This window comes from Sminthopsis crassicaudata, chromosome 1 (assembly GCF_048593235.1).
Source record: "Sminthopsis crassicaudata isolate SCR6 chromosome 1, ASM4859323v1, whole genome shotgun sequence".
Taxonomy (NCBI): domain Eukaryota; kingdom Metazoa; phylum Chordata; class Mammalia; order Dasyuromorphia; family Dasyuridae; genus Sminthopsis; species Sminthopsis crassicaudata.
Window position 1 is genome coordinate 7,210,658 of NC_133617.1, and position 21,945 is coordinate 7,232,602.

The window sequence follows — 21,945 nt, forward strand, 5'->3', positions numbered from 1 at the left end:
ACCTTTTCCTGCTCCATCCCCTCTCTCCGTTACTCTCCGAACCCTGTTCTTTCTACCCCTCCACGGTTTCCCAGGCCAAAACTCCTGCCCTGATGACACTTTCCCTCCTTCCATATCTCCACCCATTGGTGAGTTGATTAGGTTTAGACAATCCACTTCTCTTGGACTCCTAATGCTCACGTCTTACCTACCAATAACCACAGATAATTTCCAGTACCCACACTCTCCGGTCTGCACACAAGTACAGATCAACAGAGCTTAAGGACGTCAAGAAACCATATTGACTGAAATCGCCACTAAATTTCTGCCTAACTGGGCTCTCACAGCAGCCAGGTCATCTTTCCAGTCCTCCCTAACTATTTTCTCTCCTACTCCCAACAATGGTTATTCCATGGCACTCCAAGATCCACAGCTGAGAACCTAGTCTCAACCTTAAAAGATTCACCAAATGAATTTTATTATTTAAAATCACATTTCACTGCTATTATCTCCTACTATCTCCTCCCTTTGTGGTCTTGAACCAATCTCCTCTCCAAGGCAGACACCACTGTGGGTTCCCTTCAATCTTTCTTCCCATTTTTTTCCTAGACTGATCTATCCCTCCCTCAGTTTCTCCCTATTTACTCTGCAGCTTATGAACACACCAGTCTTTCTCATCCTTAAAAATCTCTCTAGATCCCACCATTCCTGCTGTCACCCTAGATTAGCTCTTCCCCCTGGAGGCTAAAGTCCCTGATAAAGGTGTCTACTTTGTGTATTTACTCCATGGCAGGAATGTCTACACTTGTGTCTATTTTCACTCCTTTCTAAGTCTTCTGCAATGTAGCTTACTATTTAAATGAAATTTCTCTCCAAAGTTACCAGTTATTTCTAACCCATCAAATCCTAAGGCTATTTCTGAGTCTTCATGGCCTCCTTGAAATTTGCTTCTTTACATTTTCATGACTGGTTCCATTTCCTTCATTGTACCATCACCCACTTCAAGCCCATTAACTATGGGTTTAAGGTAAGGAATCTGAGGGTCTGCTCCATACTCAAACTTGATAATCTCAATAATTCCTCTGGGCTCAGTTAACTTTCTGAGCAAACAAATCCCAGCTTCCCATCTGACCCCATTTGTCTTAAATTCTAGGACCACATGCACTGAGTGCCTATTTGATACTTGAAACTAGACTCATGCCATACATCCCAAACCTCCCCATTACTGCTGAGGGATTAAGATTCAATCTTAGACGGCATTTTTTCTCACTCTCCATATTATTGAGTTGCCAAATCCTATCTTTCCTGAGTCTACATCTGCTCTTGTACACAGCCTTCTCTCCATCTTAAAAAGTATACACAAGTTCAAGCACTGCCAACCTCTCACCTTAACTACTGCCATTGCCTCATGACTGGCATCCCTCCTGAAGTCCCTTCCCAGTCCAATTCATTCTCCAAACTGCTCTCAATTTCTTTAAAGAACAATTTTGGCCATGGCACCCCCACCCATCAGCCCTCCCACCCCCTGCTCAATACTCTTAATAGATCCTTATCACATCTAGGATATCAATTCCCTTGAACATTCCCTGGCTTCTTCCTACCCTTCCAACCTTACTCATTACCACCTTTTATGTATTCCATAGTCCATGGGACTGGCCTAAGTGCTTATTCCCTCCTATAAAGCTCCATCTCCATTAGCACTCATTGCAGCAGCTGCCGTCCCACATACTTGGAACACCACCCTCCATATCTCCCTTCATCCCAGGGCCTGTCCTGCTTCAGGACTCAGCTCAAAATGCTGCTTTGTTCAAGAGGCCGTCACCACTCCCATTCATCCCTTTCTTTCCCCTTCCATTCCCCCTCCCCACAGCTGCTCACTTTCTTGTTTTTTTGTTTTGTTAAATATAAAATTTATCTGTGTGTGGTCTCCCCAAATAAAATGTACACTCCTTGAAGGGAGGAACTTTATGTTTTGCTTCGCTTTGTATTTCTACTCCTAGCACAGCATCTGGCATATTGTAAGTTCTGCCGAATGAGTACATTCATCTAGTTGGTCTCCAGTGTGAATTTCCCACAGAGGATTAACAAGGATTCTGCTTCAGCTGCCGGCCTTTTCACATTCATAAGGATCTTCTACAACAAGAATTCTGAGACAGAACTTTCCATTCATGGGAAATTCTATTCTGAATGGGGCACACTGGCTTGTGACCAGGGAATGCCTTCTCACATTTATGAGATTTATATAGTTTCAAGCCGCATGAACTGAGATTTAGGAAGCTTTGTGCTCTGTTGGAAGACCTTCCAACCTTCGCTCTGCTGATAAGGTTGTTGCCCACCCTAAGTTCTTTGATCATCAATAAAGTCTGATCTGTGATGGAGGTTATGTCTCACAATCATTAGATTTTTACGCTGTCTTCCCAATATGAATTTTCTGATGGAGAGTAAGATTTCTGTTTGAACTAAAGGCCTTTCCACATTCATTACATTCATACGGTTTCTCACCTGTATGAATTCTCTGGTGGAAAGTAAGGTTTCTACGCCGATTGAAGGACTTCCCACATTCGTTGCATTTGTAAGGCTTTTCTCCAGTGTGAATCCTCTGGTGTTGAGTAAGGTATGAACTCTTTCGGAAGGCCTTCCCACATTCATTGCACTCATAGGGCTTCTCTCCAGTGTGGATTCTCTGGTGGACATTGCGCTGCGAGCCCAGGCGGAAGGCCTTCCCACACTCACTACACTCATAGGGTTTCTCTCCAGTGTGGATTCTCTGGTGCAGAATAAGGTGTGAGCTCTGGCGGAAGACATTTCCACACTCCTTACATTCATAAGGTTTCTCTCCAGTGTGGATTCTCTGGTGTTGGGAGAGGTCTGAGCTCTGGCGGAAAGCTTTCCCACATTCACCGCATTCAAAAGGTCTCTCTCCAGTGTGAATTCTCCAATGGAGAGTCAGATTTTTGCTCCGCCTGAAGGCCCTCCCACATTCACTACATTTATAAGGCTTCTCCCCAGTGTGGATTCTCTGGTGTAGAGTAAGATCTGAGCTCTCCCGGAAGGCCTTTCCACATTCATTACATTCAAAAGGTTTTTCTCCAGTGTGAATTCTTATATGTATGTTAAGTTTTGCTTTCTGGCGGAAGTCTTTCCCGCATTCATTACACTTATAACGTTTCTCTCCAGTATACGTTCTCTGATGTACACCAAGTTGGGAGTTCAGGAAAAATTTGCAAGGTATCTCTCCAGCTTGAACTAACTGATGTTCAGTATGATTTGTACTTGGCAAGAGGACTTTCTCATATTCAGTAACTTCGAAAGGCCGCTCTCCAGTTTGAACTGATTGATGCTCAATAAGCTCTGAGCTCTTGCTGAAGGCTGTTCCACATTCATTAGATTCATAAGGTTCCCATCCAGAATTAATTCTTTGAAATTGTGTAAGCTGTGGGCTCAGGAATAAAGTGCTACATTCATTAAATTCATGAGGTTTCCCTGTAGAATTCATCACACAATTCTCAATAACGTTTGAATTATAACTAAAGGAATTCTGAAATTCATTATATTTAGAAAATACTTGTTTAACACAGATTTGGTTGTAATTCCTGATGTCTGAATACAGGCTAAAGCTCTTTTGATTGATTTCACATTGATGTAGACTGCTTCTTATATTTATGCTCTGTTGTGGAAAAATAACTGGTCCTAGACTGAAGTTTTTGCCATATTTATTACATTCATGCCTTTGTACTTCATGGGGAAGTTTGTTCTGGATGAATTTTGTTTGCTGAAGAGATTTCTCCTCATTGTTGTGATGCTTTTCTGACCTGGCATCAAAACTGAAGGCCTTACTCAATTTGAAAGCAGCAGCCACATCCCTCTTGACTCCTTCCTGGAAGGAATTTTCCCTGGAGAGATCCAGCTTTAAAGACGAAGCCATGCTTTCAAGTCTAGTCTCCCAATCTGAAAAATAAAATCAAACCCAAAAAAGTAAATATTTTCTGTTCTATCTTTTTATCTTTTAAAAATGATAAGGAAGGGGCAGCTAGGTAGCACAGTGGATAAAACACCAGCCCTGAAGTCAGGAGGACCCAAGCTCAAATCTGGCCTCAGACATTTAACACTTCCTAGCTGTGTTTCCTGGGCAAGTCACTTAACCCCAATAAGAAAGGAAGAAAAAGGAAGGAAGGAAGGAAGGAAAGAAAAAGGAAGGAAGGAAGGAAGGAAGGAAGGAAGGAAGGAAGGAAGGAAGGAAGGAAGGAAGGAAGGAAGGAAGGAAGGAAGGAAGGAAGGAAGGAAGGAAGGAAGGAAGGAAGGAAGGAAGGAAGGAAGGAAGGAAGGAAGGAAAAGAAAAGAAAAAAGAAAAAAATGTTAAGGAACAACCTGACAATCATCATAAACATGAATATGGCCATATGTATAAAAGAAACAAGAGAACAAGAATTGTAAATTGTAAATGTCTGTTATATGCACCTTATGATTTCTTCAAATATGGACTAGAGCTAGGAACTGAACCTATTATTTCAGTGGCAGAAGTAAGTCCCAGGTGAGAAAACTCCTATTTGCCCACTATGACCTTAGAGAGTTGGCTGAGGCACAGAGAGGTGAAACAAGCTACCCAGGTCACATGGCCAAAGGAGTCAGAATCAAGAGATGAGCTAATGTCTTTGTGGCCACGATCTCACCACATTAGTACCCACGATGTCTAGCTTGTCTGTGTCTGTTTCTGGATTTCCTTTTGCTCAATTTTTCACTAATGTTCTCTTTTTCTAGTTTTTACCATCACTATCATTAGGCCTTTGCTCTTCATATAGCTTTCAACTCCAATTTTAAAATACAAGCTTTCCTTTGTAACATATATTTAGTCATGAAAAACAAATCTGGCACTGACCATGATTAAAAATACATGTTTCGGGGCAGCTAGGTGGCGCAGTGGAGAGAGCACCAGACTTGAATTCAGGAGGACCCGAGTTCAAATGTGGTCTCAGACACTTAACACTTCCTGGCTGTGTGACCCTGGGCAAGTCACTTAACCCCAGCTTAAAAAAAAAAAAAAAAAAAAAAATACATGTTTCACAAATCACATCTCTACCCAGACTTGGGAAACAGGATTAGTGGAGCTTGGAGATAGAAAAAATCCTCAATAGCTTCCAGTTTAGTCCACACACACAAAAAGGTCCCTTCTACAACAAACTGGAAATTTCAAAAGCAGATATTATGTTCTCAAGTTCTCTTTTATTCAGGCTAAAAATAAACATCCCTGGTTCCTCTGACAGGTTCTCCTGTGTCACAGATTTCAGGCTTCTCACTATTATACTTGCTAGGTTATAGACACTCTTAAGTTCATCAAGATCATCTTTGAACCAGATCATCCAAAACTGACCACAAAACTTGAATGAATTCTGAGGAGAGAAGAGGACAGTGAGCCTATATGGTATTTATCACAGTGCCTGGCATTTAACAGGCACTTTATAAATGCTTGGTGACTTGATTTCATTGTCATCTCCGTGTTCCTGGAAGCTCTACCCTTCTTTTTTTTTTTTTTTTTTCCCCCCTGAGGGCTGGGGTTAAGTGACTTGCCCAGGGTCGCACAGCTAGGAAGTGTTAAGTGTCTGAGACCAGATTTGAACTCGGGTCCTCCTGAATTCAGGGTTGGTGCTCCATCCACTGCGCCACCTAGCTGCTCCCTAGCTCTACCCTTCTTAATGTACCCTTTTGGTAACGGAGCTTTTTAGTTGCCACATAATATTTTTATACCTGAAGCCCATTCAAATACCCAAATCTCTTTCAGAACTGCTGCTGCTATCCACCCAGGCCAGAGACAAGGAGCAGTCTGGCTTTGTTAGGTTTTAATTACAGGAGGAAGAGAGAAAGCACAAAGAAGGGTAAAAAGATGCTGACAACTGTTTATGGGCTGGGAAGGACAGAAGAAACGTGGCTGACACAGCTAATACTCGATATGAATGAAAAGACAGTAAGAGACTATTAAACTGCCTTTGATAAATTCAAGTCACCTGGCTCAAGTAAAGTGAAGATTAAGGGCTTACTCTGTGTCAGGCACTCTGCTAAGTGTGCTAACCATACAAAGAGGGAGAAAAACTATCCCCAGCTCTCAGGAAGCTCATGGTCTAATTGGGAAGAAAACATGTAAACTACGCACAAAGAGAGAAGCACTACAGTTATGAGGGACTGAGAAAGATTCCTTATAAAGGATTCTAACTAGGCATTGTAAGAAGCCAGAGAAATGAGTAAGATGAGGAAGGAGAGTGTTGCAGGCAAAGGAGGCAGCCAGAACAAAGGCCTGGAGTCAGAAGGATGATCTTGTTCCTGGAAACAAGGTTATGAAGGCCTCTGAATGCCAAAGAACTCCTTACCTGATTCTGGAGGTGATGGGGAGTCACTAGAGAGAGTATGACATGGTCAGACCTGAGCTCTGGGAAAATCACTTTATGGCTGAAAGGAGGATGGACTAGAGTGGGAGGACACTTGAAACGGACCCATCAGCCGCCATAGTAATAGTCCAGATGTGAGGTGATGAGGGGCTGCTCTGGGGTAGGGACAACATCAGAGGAGAGGAGAGGGTTGATAAAGAGATACTGCACCAGAGGTGGTGCAGAGGTGAAATGGACCAGAGGTGGTACAGAGGTGAAATGGACCAGAGGTGGTGCAGAGGTGAAATGGACCAGAGGTGGTACAGTGGTGAAATGGACCAGAGGTGGTACAGAGGTGAAATGGACCAGAGATGGTACAGTGGTGAAATGGACCAGAGGTGGTACAGAGGTGAAATGGACCAGAGATGGTGCAGAGGTGAAATGGACCAGAGGTGGTACAGAGGTGAAATGGACCAGAGGTGGTACAGAGGTGAAATGGACCAGAGGTGGTACAGAGGTGAAATGGACCAGAGGTGGTACAGAGGTGAAATGGACCAGAGGTGGTGCAGAGGTGAAATGGACCAGAGGTGGTACAGAGGTGAAATGGACCAGAGGTGGTACAGAGGTGAAATGGACCAGAGGTGGTACAGTGGTGAAATGGACCAGAGGTGGTGCAGAGGTGAAATGGACCAGAGGTGGTACAGAGGTGAAATGGACCAGAGGTGGTGCAGAGGTGAAATGGACCAGAGGTGGTACAGTGGTGAAATGGACCAGAGGTGGTACAGAGGTGAAATGGACCAGAGATGGTACAGTGGTGAAATGGACCAGAGGTGGTACAGAGGTGAAATGGACCAGAGGTGGTACAGTGGTGAAATGGACCAGAGGTGGTGCAGAGGTGAAATGGACCAGAGGTGGTACAGAGGTGAAATGGACCAGAGGTGGTGCAGAGGTGAAATGGACCAGAGGTGGTACAGTGGTGAAATGGACCAGAGGTGGTACAGAGGTGAAATGGACCAGAGATGGTACAGTGGTGAAATGGACCAGAGGTGGTACAGAGGTGAAATGGACCAGAGATGGTGCAGAGGTGAAATGGACCAGAGGTGGTACAGAGGTGAAATGGACCAGAGGTGGTACAGAGGTGAAATGGACCAGAGGTGGTACAGAGGTGAAATGACCAGAGGTGGTACAGAGGTGAAATGGACCAGAGGTGGTACAGAGGTGAAATGGACCAGAGGTGGTACAGAGGTGAAATGGACCAGAGGTGGTACAGAGGTGAAATGGACCAGAGGTGGTACAGTGGTGAAATGGACCAGAGGTGGTACAGAGGTGAAATGGACCAGAGGTGGTACAGAGGTGAAATGGACCAGAGGTGGTGCAGAGGTGAAATGGACCAGAGGTGGTACAGAGGTGAAATGGACCAGAGATGGTACAGTAGTGAAATGGATCAGAGATGGTACAGTGGTGAAATGGACCAGAAGTGGTGCAGAGGTGAAATGGACCAAAAATATGGTGCAGAGGTAAAATGGATCAGAGATTCTGCAGAAGTAAAATGGACCAGAGATGCAGGAGAGATGAAATGGACCAAAGATGGAGCAGAAGTGAGATAGAACAGAGATATGATGCAAAGATGAAATGGACCAGAGATGGAGGAGAGGAAAAATGGACCAGAGGCCAGTTTTTGTACAGGAGTTCTGGGTCTCCCAGGAACCACTGACCAGATCAAAGTCAAGTATCCTCTGGCCTCTGAAAGGCAGAACCACTGCCCAACAGAAGAGAGATAGGGTCCAGTCTCCCCCAGGGAGGTCCCTACTCCTAAAAGAAAACTGGATACTTTGCTCCATCCACATCAGTGGAATTTCTTCCCCTTTTATTTTCTGCCAGTTAGAAACTGCTTGAGCCTGAAAACTCTCAGAGCAGCAGGAGAAACTCTGCCAGCTGAGCCCCGCCCAGCACATAACTAAGCACTCTCTGGAAGAGAGAGTGACTGGGGGCTATGTCACTGCTGCCAACAATAGGGTGACCCCAAGGAAGGGGAGCAAAAAGGTCAGTTCCTCCTAAGGGCGTCTCTGCCAGCTCCAAAGGACACACTCATCAACATTTGAGCTTTCCCAGAATCCCATGCGACCCTACCAAGAAGCTCCTCCCACCTGTTCTTCTCCTTCTGGCCTTTAAAGTATTTCCCCTGGGGAGGCAGTGTCAACAGTCAGGAGGTTCTGGATCCACAGCCAAGCCCACACCCTTTCTAGAGGTCAACCTACGAAAGTCCCCAACCCCCTGCCTCAGTTTCCTCATCAGAGATAATGTCACCAGGAGCACTGACATCACGGGGTGGATGGGACACTCAATGAGGTCAGGACTAAAAAGAGCCGAGCAGCTCCTGGGGGGCTCCCACTCACCCGAACCGCAGCTCCTCGGGACCCCTCCCCATGGTGTCCAGGGTGCTTCCCCTCGCTCCAACTGCTCAATCACACGGGGTTTGGAAACTGTGAGTCCTGCCCAGAGGAAATGGAAAAGGGTTGAGGCCAGAGAAGATCCCAGCCTCCGGTTCCTAGGCCCTCTTCCAGGACAGGTGGGCCCCACCTGGGGAGTCTGCACCAGGTTCTTTGGCTGTCCTCATCCCATAGGCCTGGCTGCCCCTCAAAGCCTGGAAATCATTCCTGGTTTCAGGGGTCCCCCAAGGATGAAGGCCCTGGGGACCTCTGTGCCCTCTTGGCACGGACTCAGGGGGAGCCCCTTACCCAGGCCCACCAGGTTCCGGTAGTTCTCCAACATCACCTCCCGGTACAGCTCCTTCTGGGCGGAGTCCAGGTGCCCCCACTCCTCCCGGGAGAAGTCCACAGCCACGTCCCCGAAGGTCACAGAACCCTGCAAGACCCAGGACCCGCACTGCTCAGGGAGGGAGATGGGCAGGTGGAAGACCCTGCCCACTGACCCCACTTTGGTTGGGGAGAACCTGCTTCTGACCCAGCGGGAGCCTCCCCTCTCACAGGCCTAAGGAGACAAGGGCGGGTGGGGGTTCAGCCTCCTAGGGGTCAGCTCTCGCTTCTGCCCCGGGGCCTGTGTCCTGCCTGGGACTCCCCCTTCCCCCAAAATCTGCCACCAAACATTCCTCCTCTCCCCACACCCCGCTTTACAGATGCATCCCCAGAGGCCTCAGTGTCTCCATCTTTAAAAGGGGATAACACAGCCTGACCCGGAGGCCGGAAGTACAGGCAGGAGTGTCGGGTCTCTGGAGAACCCTCCACAGGGACCCTGCCTGGCACATGGGGCTGGGGGGTCCCTGGCGCCCCCTAACGGTGACGTCCTAGAACTACCCCCGCCCAAAGGACTTCTGGTCTCCCAAGGCTCCTTTTGGGGGCTCACAGGGTGTACCCCAGTCCTGAGGTGGGAGACCAGGGAGTCACAGGGAGTGCAGAGCCCGAGCCGGAGGCTCCTTCCCCCTCCCCACCAAGTGACCGCCCAGGGCCCTTCCTGCCCGGACACAGGACTCCAAGGCTGTCCCGGGCGCCGCTGAGGATCATGGGAGAGCCCGGACTGGGAGGCCCCTCACCCGCTGGGCGCCGGCCGCCAGGAACACGGGGGCCATCTCCTCCTCCCCGGGGCCTCTCTGCTGGGATGGGCAGCACCGGGACCAGCTGGGGGGAAACAGGAGGAGAGCGGGTCAGGCCCCTCTGGCCAGTGTCCACGCGGGGTCTGGGGCAGGGAAATGGGTGCGCGAGGAAGTGCGGGCTGAAAAGGCCTAAGGCTGGACGGAGGTCCAGCGGAGGAAGGAGTAGCGAGGGGTCCCGCGTGTTCTAGCATCCCCGGACCCAGTGTGCACGAGGTCTCAAGTCCTCATCTAGCGGAGAAGGGGGGGCCCCGACAGGGGACGTGGGGGGTGCTGTAGGGCTTCTCCCAGGCCGTGGTCCCAGGCCATCGGGAGCCACAGCAGGCTCCAGGGCGGGGCTGCCCTCGCGCCTCAGGGGAGTGGGGACTGAGGCGGAGAGTGCTGGCCGCCACAGCAGGCACCAGAGAAGGGCAGGAGCCTCAAGAGCTCAGGGCGCATGCTCACAAGGCGGGAGGCTGGAGTGGGAACGTGTGGGGGAAGGGAATTGGCTCGCATGGCGCATGCTCAGTGTTCCCAGCAGGTAAGCCACCCCTCCCCCGACCCGGTGCAGCAAAACCTGGCGTCAAGCTCCACCTCCGCGAGTGCCTGGTCCCGGATCCTACTCAGCCCGGTCCGAGACCAAGGGCTCGGAACCGACACCGGTTCAGAACGGGGCAGAGCTCTGCGGCCGCGGCTAGCAAGAGCCCAGGCGGCGGCGGCGGCGGCGGAAATGACGTAACACCACAGGCAGAGCCGGAGTCCCTCCAGCTGCACTGCTTTCTGGGAAATGTAGTTCGCGGAGCCCTTTGCGCATGGGCAGAGTCCTGGCCGCCGTTGGCCGTTCAGGCGGCTCTGGGGGAGGGAGGGGGGCCTCAGTGACGAGTCCTGAAGGATGGATGTGCTGGGCAGAGAGAAACTGAAGAACTGCTCCCTGGGGCCCGGAGAGGGGTCACCAGCCCCGTGCTGCCACCCTGGGGGGTCGCCCTGTCGGAAGTCCCCCCGCGGGGGTCGTGGGCAGCTCCCCCATGCGCAGTCAGAAACCCCAGTCCCAGAGGGGAGCTGCCCGGGTGGCCCCTCCCCCTCCCCCCTGCGGTAAGGGCTCACAAACAAGAAAGAAATTAAGGAGGGAAATAAAGTTCTGCAAAGGTCAGATAGGACAGATTTTTGGAGAAAACTGGGAATAAGAAAGGAATCGAATTCTGCTCACTACATGGCATTACATAAAAGCTAGGACCGTGCGGAAAAGCATTCTTTTTGGATTATAATGCAAATAAGCATACGATTAAATAATGGACAATGGAAAGACTAAAAATTAATGGGAAATTAGTCTAATTCTAAGCCATAAGTGGGCCAACGGATGAACCGTAGAAACAGTGGGTGATTTCATGTAAGAAAGTTACAACAACGAGACAACATTCAAAGGATCAATGAAAAAAATGTGAAAGGAAATGATGTAGCCATACCACGTGTCAAACTGCATCTAAGCGGTCGTTATCCAAACAGTCTGGTACAGCTAAGAAACAGAGTGCGAATCCAAGGTATACAGAGGGACAAGTTACTTTATCGGAAGTGGCCCCAGGAACCCATTGTACGCGAAACCCAAAGATCTGGGTTTTTGGAACAAAAACTCATTATTTGACAAAGCTTCTGGGAAAACAGAAAGGCTAAACTAGGAATGGACCAGCATCTCACATGTATACCAAGATAAAGTCAGACTGGGTACATGACACCAGAGGCAAATTAAGGGGGCATGGAATACTTTTATCTGTCCGATATGGACAAGGGAAGAATTTAGGATCAAAGAAGAGATAGCAAGCATTACAAATGCAAACAGATTGTTTGGATTACATAAAATTAAAAAGTTTCTGCACAAACAAAATCATTGCGACCAAAATTACAAGGAAAGCAGAAAATTGGGGGAAATTTTTGCAACAAGTTTCTCCGATAAAGGCCTCATTTTTCAAATATTTATGGAACTGAGTCAAAATTGTAAAAATATAAGTCATCCTGCTCACATCAGGAACAGATCAAATAGGCTACACTACATTCATACCATGAAGGGTATAATAGCATCCAACATCTATAATATAAGAAATAAGGAGAGAAAAATGAGGGAAAGGAGGAGCAAAGAGTGGAAGACAAGGAAGGGAGCCATGGGTGGGGGGAAGTTAAGTAATAGCAAGGCAAATTAAGGAGCAGAACTAAAATAAAAGAATTAGCAAGGATAGGAAAGAAGTGATATATACAAACACTACAAGGATCGGGAGTAGAATTTTGTAGCGAGCTGTCATCTCCAGAAGCTGCTGGATCGCTCTCTGGGAAGAGATCTGCTGTGTCTACTCAAATCTCTCAGACATATTCTTCTTCCTGTAACGAACCGTTGTCTCCAGGCAGTTGCTGTTAACTCTTGTCCAAAGAAGTGACTTCCCTTCCTGCAGAGAGCCCCGTCAAGCCTGATACAATGCAGAGTCTTTCTCTTGAATCCTGGCTCTGAATCTCCTCCAGCTCTTATCCTTCTCCAGGCCGATCTGCTCTCTGGGCCCAGTGCTGTCTCTTTTATCCTCCCAGAGAAATGGGCGTGGGATAATGCAAGGGCTTCTGGGAAGAACCACTTCAGCCAATGGGCTTGCTCCTTCTATCAAGTCAACCTGAGTTCTCACCTTGTAATTGTCCAACCTGAATTCTCACCTTGTCACTATCCAGACAACCTGAGTTCTCACTTAGTAATCCTAACATCTCCCCCTTTCTTTTGATTTAGAACATAGGACAGTCATGACCTTGAAACATAAATCCATCAATATGGGAAGTATTACAGATAATTACATAAATTACATAAGCACATAGTAACATAGTAATGTAACACATGCTAGAAGTATATAACATAATCATAATCAAATAATCATAAATTGAAAATTTATAAATGTCCATAAGTCCATTGTCCATTAGTCTCATCTTGTGTGAGGAAGTCCAATGATTCCTGCTGGTTTTTAAAGTTCTTTAACAGTATTCTTATTATCCATGCTCTTTCAGTGTCAAATGTTTCTTAGATCTTCTCCTTTATTTTGAGGTCTTTCTCTTTTTCTGTCTCTCTCTGATGGACAAGGCAAATATGACTCGTTGGCACCCATCTGATTCTTTCTCCTGCTGAAGAAATACAAGCAAACCCTCTCTCCCAGGCAGTTAACCTATCTAATTTCCTTCTATTTACCACTTTCTAAATCTCTTCTCATCATCTGACAATTACATTGGAGTTGTTTGCACTGGGCACAGCCCTGTTGGTTTAAAAGGCCTGTATTCTCCCCAAGTGTAATCCATTTTTGCAATCTGATTGCCTTTTGACTGACTTATCAGGTAATCCCTTTCTGCCATGTGATTGCTTCTCTGCTGATTGATTAAATCAGAGTCCTGGCCTTCTAAAGGTTCTTTGGGTGTAACATCAGCTGCCATCATGCCCCAAGTCTTTTTTGCCAGGGGCCCTGGACATGGGCCCCTCATCCCATTTCCCTGAATTAGTTTACACTCTGATGCGCAATGGAGTCCTCTGTTGCATTTTGGACATGGGGTTTTAGGTCTTCTTTCACCCTGTCTTCTCACTGTATCTCCATACCTACACTGAGCTTTTAGATGTCCAATTTTTGCACATTGAAAACATCGCCGAGTTTCTCTAGAAGTCCCTTGCCAGGAGGGACCCTGCCTTTCCACATTCATCATTGTCCGGGTGTAAAAAGCATTTGTTCCCACTGTAGCACAGGGTCTTATGATCTCCTCTAAAGGAGCATCTTTGTCTAATCCCCATATAATTCTTTTGCAAATCTCATTGGCATTTTCCTTAGCCAGATGTCTGGTCATTATTCCTGTAGCTGCATTTTCTCCAATAGTTCTTTTGACAGCAGTTTGCAAACATCCCACAAAATCTGCAAAAGGTTCATTGAGACCTTGCTGTATTTTAGTGAAAACCTCTCCACGATCTTTCTGTCCAGGAAGGACACCCCAAGCTTTTATTGCAGCCTTAGCAATTTGTTCATATATTGTCATGGTATAATCAGTCTGTTCTGAATTCTCTCCATACCGACCTTCACCAGCCAAGTGCTCAAAAGTGAATTGTGTGTTAACTCCTATTTCCAAATTGCATCTGACTTGAATTTTACATAATTCATGAAATTCCGAAAGCCATAATAAATTTTCTCCAGGTTCCAGGCATATCCTTGCTATGGATTTCCAATCATTCGGGGTTAGGACTTCATAAGACAAACCATCTAGTAACATTTTAACATAAGCTGATGTAGCCCCATAAAGGGTACAACCTTTTTTCAAATCCTTAATTTTATTCAAATCTAAAGGTGCATATCTTCTCCTTTTTTTACCTACAGAGTCAATATTTTCAATCACAGGATATGCATGTATAAAATCACTTATATCCTGTCCTTCTCTCTTAGCTTTAACCAATGCTTTTTCTAATCTTGTCATAGGCTTAGGCTGCTTCACAGGAGATTCTGTTTGAGTTTCTGTCTCTTCCCCTCCTCCTTCTTCCTCCACCTCTGAAGGGTTAATTGAGGGAGGAGATGGGAGGTGCTCCTGTTGCTGTTGCTCAGAATTGTACTTAACTTCATTGTTATCTGATTCATCCTTTTCACCTAGTTTAGTTGACACCTCCCCATTTTGCTCCTTCATCTCTTCCTTTAGAATAACATTTTTTAAAGCCATTTGGATTAAATTGTAGGTATGAATTGTATCTTTGGAAACTGAGTTTGGTCTGGAACCAAAGGGCAAAATGTCACAAAGGCAATTGTAGTGTTCACCTAATTGCTCTCCTACTAATTTCCACTCATCTGGATCCAATTCTTTTTCCAGAGGAAAAGAAGGACATATGACCTTCACAGTTCTTAAAAGTTCAGTAATCTCGTCTAAAATTATAATCAATCCTTGGCTTTTCATAACCTTGATGATGCTCTCTAAACATTTTCCTTGAACAGAAGGTGTTTGCCCCATTTCACTATAAGAGATTGCTGGTTTAGCCCTTAACAAGTTAAGTTCCTTATTTATCTATTAGCACACTCACTTAATCTTTAACAAAGTTTCCTCGTTACTCACGGTTCTGGGTCAGAGAGACTGAGATCTGGATGGGAGACTTTTTCACTGGAATCAGGACCGTGTCTGTCCCTGTTCGGGCGCCAAATTGTAGCGAGCTGTCGTCTCCAGAAGCTGCTGGATTGCTCTCTGGGAAGAGATCTGCTGTGTCTACTCAAATCTCTCAGACAGATTCTTCTTCCTGTAACGAACCGTTGTCTCCAGGCAGTTCTTGTAATTGTCCAACCTGAATTCTCACCTTGTCACTATCCAGACAACCTCAGTTCTCACTTAGTAATCCTAACAGAATTTATTAGGAAAACAAAAGTAGGGCTAGTAATCATTGATCTTAGACAAAGTCAAACTTATAGATTCAATAAGGAAAGAAATCTACATTGTATATCAGCCATATTTATATTGTTTTAGATGAATGTTTACATATGGATAAATGCACATGTATATAGATGTATCTGAGTAAATGTAGGTATGTATGCATGTCGCTCTATGTATATGTGTATATAAATATGTGTCTTTGTGGGTGTGAATGTATATGTATATGTGTGTAGTATATATAAATACATCTGTTTTATTATAATTTGCTTGGGGGAAGTGGAAGGATGAAAGGGGGAAAAAGTATTTTAAAAAATTACCTAGCAGAGAACAAAAGAACAACCTACAAGAAAGCAAAGATGGACACTTATGAATATAATTTCTTCTATTATTATATATGCTTTCTTGAAATGGAAATTTATTGTTATATATTTTAAATCCTCCCTGATGTTCTACTGGACATATGGCAATGTTCTGTTCTGTTTTGTTTTGTTTTCCTTTCTGTCTTTTTTATATATTTTTTTTCTTATTTAGAAAAAGAAAAAACAAAAAATAAAATGAAAAATATGTCATTCTCCAAAAGCTGGGATAGTAATGCACTCCTGGTGGAGTTGTGAACTGATCCAACCATGCTGGAGAGCAATTTGGTATTATGCCCAAAGGGCTTTCAAACTGCATACCTTTCTGCATACACTTCTAGGTCTATGTTCCAAAGACATCCAAAAAGGAGAGAAAGGATCTTTTCATATAAAGAGATGAGGATCATTTAAAAATACGACAGGGTTTTGTGTGGTGGCAAAGAATTGGGTGGCACCACACCGTAAAGAGTGCTGGGCTGGAATCAGGAAGATCCAAGTTCAAATCCATCCTCAGATCTGATTGATCTAGCCAAGTCACTTCATCACTGCCTGCCTCAGTTTCCTAATTTGTAAAATGGGGGAATAAGGGCACCTACTTCCTAGTGCTATTGTGAAGATTAAATGGGATAGTATTAGTCAAACACTTTGCACAGGGCTTGGCATGCAGTGGGTGCTTAACAGAAGTTAGTCCTTTCCTCCTTCCTTCCCTAATCCTAATAACATTAATTTGTCATAGCCCTATAAGGTTGCTGTTCTAGGTATCCCATCCCATTTTGACAGAGGAGGAAGCTGAGGAGGCGGCAGGGAAGTGATTTGCTTGTGGTCCCCCAACATTCCAGAAATGTGAGGAGCAGGATTTGAATCCAGATGTTTAGGCCTTCAAGCCCTAGAAATCCTTCATTACCTTGCAATGTGAAATGTAAACCAAATCCATGTCAAGTGTTCAGTGTTGGAGTTCACAAGCTTGTCTCCCTAGCTATAATTTGGGGGAGACAGTGAAATATCTGCTGATCTGAAGACATGCAGAGGTTTTAATGACCACCAACTAAATCTGTTTGAACTCACAGTATTTGAGCTTCTGGCTGTCCTTTGTCCTAAGCGGGCCATTTCTGGAAGACCTTCCCAGGATGCCGTATTTGGGAAAGCACTGGGGAATGAGGCTGCAAGTCTCTGACACAGAACCATCAAGAAGCATTTATTAAGCGCCTACTGGGTGCCAAGCACTGTGCTGAGATACCTCAATGAACTCACTGTCACAGCCAACAGCCACACAACTAGGGACCAACACTATGTAGTCATGGAGAAGGGGAAGCAGGAGCTTTCAGCCTGACAAGCCACCGCCAGGAGCCGCCTTCCTCTCTCTGAAGGGCTGCTGGGGGGAAGGGTTCAGGATGGGGAACAATCATGGGGAGGACACAGGCCGGGGAAATCTCCACATCAGGGCACCTTGCCTCACTGGAGAGTCTCCAGCCGAAACTGGACAGCCACAGGTTAACTACGGTGGAGAGCGAGAAGCTCTCACCCTCCTCCGGAATGAAATCCAGTGGTTTTGAGAGTTCCCTGGGGCTCTTGGCAATTTGGGCTTTTTGTTTGTTTTTCAAGAACTATTTGTTCACATGGCTGTTTTTTAAACCACTTATTCTTTGAGGAATGGTTTTTGTTCTTATACATTTGAGCAAGTTAGAATGTCAGATTTTTTATAGAATATTTATAGCAATGCTTTGGACCACATCAGTTTCTTTCCCTTTTTCCCAGATACATTGGTTTTTTGTTTTGTCTCACACACGAGAAATTTCCTCTGGTTCTATTCCCTCTCCCACCTCAAACCTGGTACAGAACTCCTTGATATCTCTACCAGATAGAGATTTAGCTATAAGTTTGTGCAGTTCCATGATGGTCCATTGGGGGAATTAATTTGGGATGATATCATAATGAATCTTCTATAAAGCCCACCTAAACCCAAACAAGGGTGTTACTGCACTTCAATCCTGCCTTTATTTCTGTTTAAATACTTTGATAGAACATTGAGGGGGGGAAAATCACCCCCAATGACTAAACGAGAAACTGAGGCAGAGGCAAAAACATTTTATTCGAGGAGTCTGGTTCCTCTCCAACCAAGTGGACCCCAGACCACAAGGCAGGTCAGGAAATATTTCTACTGACTGGATGCTCACAAGATGGATGAGCTACCATTTGGGTTGGGCAATCAGTGATGGCTCAAACCCAAGAACGTTTGCCAGCATGGATGTGGGCAAAAACACAACTATTCAAACTATGAATAGCTTATACTTATACTTACTATTAAATGATTGACGAGATATGCGTTGCTAAATGAATAAATACTAACAAACTTTGCCCCTTACAAAATTTTATGTTTTACATATATATTTATATATACATATATAAAATATTATAAAAATAATGAATTGATTAGAGTTCAAGTAGGGCCCTCCAAAATCAGCTTTTTCACATGATAGTGATTTTGTCTTTTTGTAGGTGAAAGACAATAACCAAAGTTGCATCTCAGCTTTAAAGGTGCTGATTCTATTCTAGTTGAGATTTATGAGGCAAGGGGTCCTCCATTCATACAAAAGTTGATGGAAATTCTTTGGGTTATATGGCAAGAGAAGGTTTTTCCCTAGGAGTTCAAGGACTCCTCCATTTTCTATCTATACAAAGATGAAGGAAATCGATTGTCTTGAGGTTTCTCCACAATATTCATTAACCTGACCAAGGCCTTTAATACTGTCAGTTATGACAACTTAAGGAAATTAGTCAAAATTTGGTTGCCTGGAAAAGATTATTAGTACTACATGTCAGTTTTAGGACTGGTTTATGGATAAATGAATAATACTCTCACAGTGTCCCAGACAGGGAGTGAAACAAGGCTGGATACTTGCTTCCATGCTTTTTAGCATGATGTTTTCAGCCATTTTGTTGGGTGTCATCAATATGGATGAAAATGGCATCAAGGTCAGTTATTGTACTAATGGCAAATTGTTTTGATTTTCTGAGAAAAATTTATTCAATTGTGAATAATTTTTTTGTTTTTAATATATTTTATTTTTCCCCAATTACATGATGAAATAATTTTAAGCATTTTTTTAAAAAAAGTTTTGAGTTCCAAATTCTATCTTTCTTCGAGATGGTAAGCAATAGTTCATAGATTACATGTGATCATTTTCATATTAGTCAGACTCCAATAAAAGAAATGAGAAAAAGGAGTAATAGCATCCTTCAGGATTTATTCAACTAATATTAGTTCTTTCTCTCAAGGCAGTATGCTTCCTTTTGAGTCCTTTAATATTGTCGTAAATCATTGTATTGTGGAGAAGAGCTAAATCACTCATAATTTTTCTTCATATTATTTTGCTGCCAATATGTACAATGATCTCCTGGTTCGGCTTATTTCATTTACCATCAGTTCGTGGAGGAATTTCCAGATTTTTCTGAAATCACCCTGCTTGTCAATTCTTATAGCACAATAATATTCCATCAAAATCTATACTATTAGCTTGTTTAGCCATTCCACAATTGATGGGCTCCTCTCACTTTCCTATTCTTAGTATTGTAACTTGCTTAACTTGAAAGGGCTCCAAACCAAAACTAAAGTAGAGGGTACTGGTCCATGATTTTTAGAAATTTTGTTCACAGGCCTCAAGAAACAATACAACAAAATTAAAAGAATGAAAAAAAAATTAGGAAAAATATGAAATATTTCACTGGAAAAAACAACTAATCTGGAAAAGAGACCAAGAAGAGATCATTTAAGAATTACTGGACTACTGAAAATCAAGATCAAAAAAAGAGCTACTTCAATAAATTATTAAGGAAAACTGACCTAATATCCTAGAACCAGGAGGCAAAATAGAAATAGAACAAATCCTCCTATCATTTCCCAGAAGAGATTCTCCAAACTCCCAGGGAAATCAAGTCCCAGAGCCCCCAAATCAGGGAGAAATATTTCAATCATGCAGAAAGAAACAATTCAAGTATAGGGAGCCATCGTCAGGATAACACAAGCTTACTATTTAAGGGAAGCAGAGCCAAGATGGGAAAGTAGGAACTCCCCAATGGGAAAGTAGGAACTCCCCATGCTCACCCCCAAACCACTCCAGATTGCTTTGAATAGTGCCTCTAAACAAATTTCCCTGTCAGAACGCACTAAGATGAAATAGAACAATTTTCCAGTTGAAAACAATTTAGCAGAGAAGCAGGAAAGGTCTGAGGCACCCAAGAGGGGAACCCATCATGAAGTCCCAGTTCAGGCCCCATTGGCACAGCCCAAACCCAGCCCCAACTCCAGCCCCAACCAAGCAAGACTTACCTAGGAGCCTCTGAATCAGCCGCAGTTCTGGTAGCTTCCAGACCTCTCCACCCAGAGACACCAAAGGCACTGGGAAGGTCCACAGCTTGTCAGGAGGGTGAGAGGGCCTTGGGAATACAAGATGGGCATGGGAAGTGGTAGCAGCTTCCTGGCCACAGCTCCTAGGAGACTTCTTCATTGGCAGGGAGGAAGGGTCCTGTTGCTATAGCACACTAGATCTTACAGCTACAGAGGGGCAGGGACCCTCCTCACAGTTTCAGAACAAAAAAGAACACTTGTGGTCAAATCCCTAGAATCTCTAAGAACAGCTGCACAAACCCCTGAAACTTGGGATAGTGCACCCACTACCCTGAAAACAGAGCCCTCCTTTAATAAAGAGTTAAAAGCTGAGTAATAGGTTGGGAAAATGAGCAGACAACAGAAAAAGATTCTGACCACAGAAAGTTATCATGGCGACAAAGAGCAGAATATACACTCAGAAGAAGATAACAAATCAAAGCCCCTACATCTAAAACCTCCAAGAAAAATAGGAACTGGTAGCAGACTATGAAAGAGCTCAAAAGGGATTTTGAAAATCAAATAAGAAAGAGAGAAGAAAAATTAGGAAAAGAATTGAGAGTGGTACAAAAGGAAATCCAAAAGGCTAATGAAGAGAGGAATGCCTTAACAATCAAAACTGGCCAAATAGGAAAGGAGGTACAAAAGCTCACTGAGGAAAATAATTCCTTAAAATTTGGAATTGAGCAAATGGAAGCTAATGACTTTATGAGAAATCAATAAAGCAAAACCAAAAAAATGAAACAATTAAAAGTGTGTTTGGGTGGATAGGAGGGGGACTATCTCATTGGAATAACAACTGACCAGGAAAATAGATCCAGGAGAGATAATTTTAAAATTATTATTATTATTTCTACCTGAAAGTCATGATAGCCTGGATATTATCGGTGACAAAATCATTGTGATATTCTAGAACCAGAGGGTAAAATGGAAATTGAAAGAATCTACAATCACCTCCTGAAAGAGATTCCAAAGTAAAAACTCTCAGGAATAGTATAGCCAAATTCCAGAACTCCCAGGTCAAGAAGAAAATATTGCAAGCATGGAGAAAGAAAGTATATTCAAGCATATTCAATTCAAGTATAGTGGAGATTTAGCAGCTTCTATACTAAAGGACTGGAGGGCTTGGAATATGATATAATCCAGCAAGCAATGGAGCTAGGATAACAACCAAGAATTATCTACCCAGCAAAACTGAGTCAAATCCTTCAGGGGGAAAAATGGAAATTCAATGAAATAGGGCATTCATGATGAAAAGACCAGAGCTGAATAGACAATTAGATTTTCAAATACTGGACTCAGGAAAGGCATAAGGAAGTAATCAAGAAAGTGATATCATATGGGACTTAAGATTTATGTTAACATTTCTACCTGGAAAGATAATATCTGTAGCTCATTAGAATGTTCTCATTATTATAGCAGTTACAAGGAATGTGTTGTATGTATATAATCAGAATTTCTTTTTAAAAAAGAAAAAGGTGGGGCAGCTAGGTGGTGAAGTGGCTAGAGCACCATCCCTGAAGTCAGGAGGATCTGGCCTCAGATACTTAATACTTCCTAGCTGTGTAAGCTTGGGCAAGTCACTTAACCCCAATTGCCTTAGCAAAAAAAAAAAAAAAAAAAAAAAAAAAAAAGGAAAGGAAAGGAAAATACATACTCTAATTGATATATGATCAAAGGATATGAACAGGCAGGTTTCGAAAGAAAAAAATCAAAGCTGTCTCTATATAGTCATATTTTAAAATGCTCTAAATCACTAGTGAATAGAGAAATGCAAATAGAGCATTACCACCTCCCAATTTGGACTAATATGACAGAACAGGAAAATGACAAATGCTGAAAAGGATGTGGAAAAATATGGAAACTAATGCATTGCTGTTAAGA

The 21,945-nt window shown here is 44.0% G+C and overlaps 1 protein-coding gene across 4 annotated transcripts; it reads right to left on the bottom strand.

Annotated features, from left to right (window-relative positions):
• Positions 1-1,931: 1,931 nt before the first annotated feature.
• On the bottom strand, positions 1,932-20,203 carry LOC141552059 (uncharacterized). Of its 4 annotated transcripts, none has more exons than XM_074284656.1 (5): positions 20,005-20,121; positions 9,886-9,970; positions 9,074-9,200; positions 8,732-8,827; positions 1,932-3,927 (listed from the first exon to the last, which is right to left on the bottom strand). In XM_074284656.1, exons 2-5 carry the CDS (start codon positions 9,919-9,921, stop codon positions 2,384-2,386), a joined length of 1,803 nt encoding a protein of 600 aa, XP_074140757.1. In that variant the 5' UTR covers positions 9,922-9,970; positions 20,005-20,121; the 3' UTR covers positions 1,932-2,383. The 4 variants fall into 4 exon arrangements, with proteins under 4 accessions (XP_074140757.1, XP_074140742.1, XP_074140687.1 ...); XM_074284641.1 differs by lacking the exon at positions 20,005-20,121 and adding an exon at positions 10,516-10,685; XM_074284586.1 differs by lacking the exon at positions 20,005-20,121 and adding an exon at positions 10,499-10,685.
• Positions 20,204-21,945: the final 1,742 nt, after the last annotated feature.

What these genes read in the sequence shown, in the direction of transcription:
- LOC141552059 (XM_074284510.1), bottom strand. Translation starts at nt 20,182, where the DNA reads ATGAAGAAGTCTCCTAGGAGCTGTGGCCAGGAAGCTGCTACCACTTCC. An exon ending in GCTGATTCAGAGGCTCCTAG is followed by an intron (nt 8,828 to 20,004) that starts GTAAGTCTTGCT and finishes TCCTCTGGGCAG; the next exon opens with GACTCACAGTTTCCAAACCC. An exon ending in CCCGAGGAGCTGCGGTTCGG is followed by an intron (nt 3,928 to 8,731) that starts GTGAGTGGGAGC and finishes TTTATTTTTCAG; the next exon opens with ATTGGGAGACTAGACTTGAA.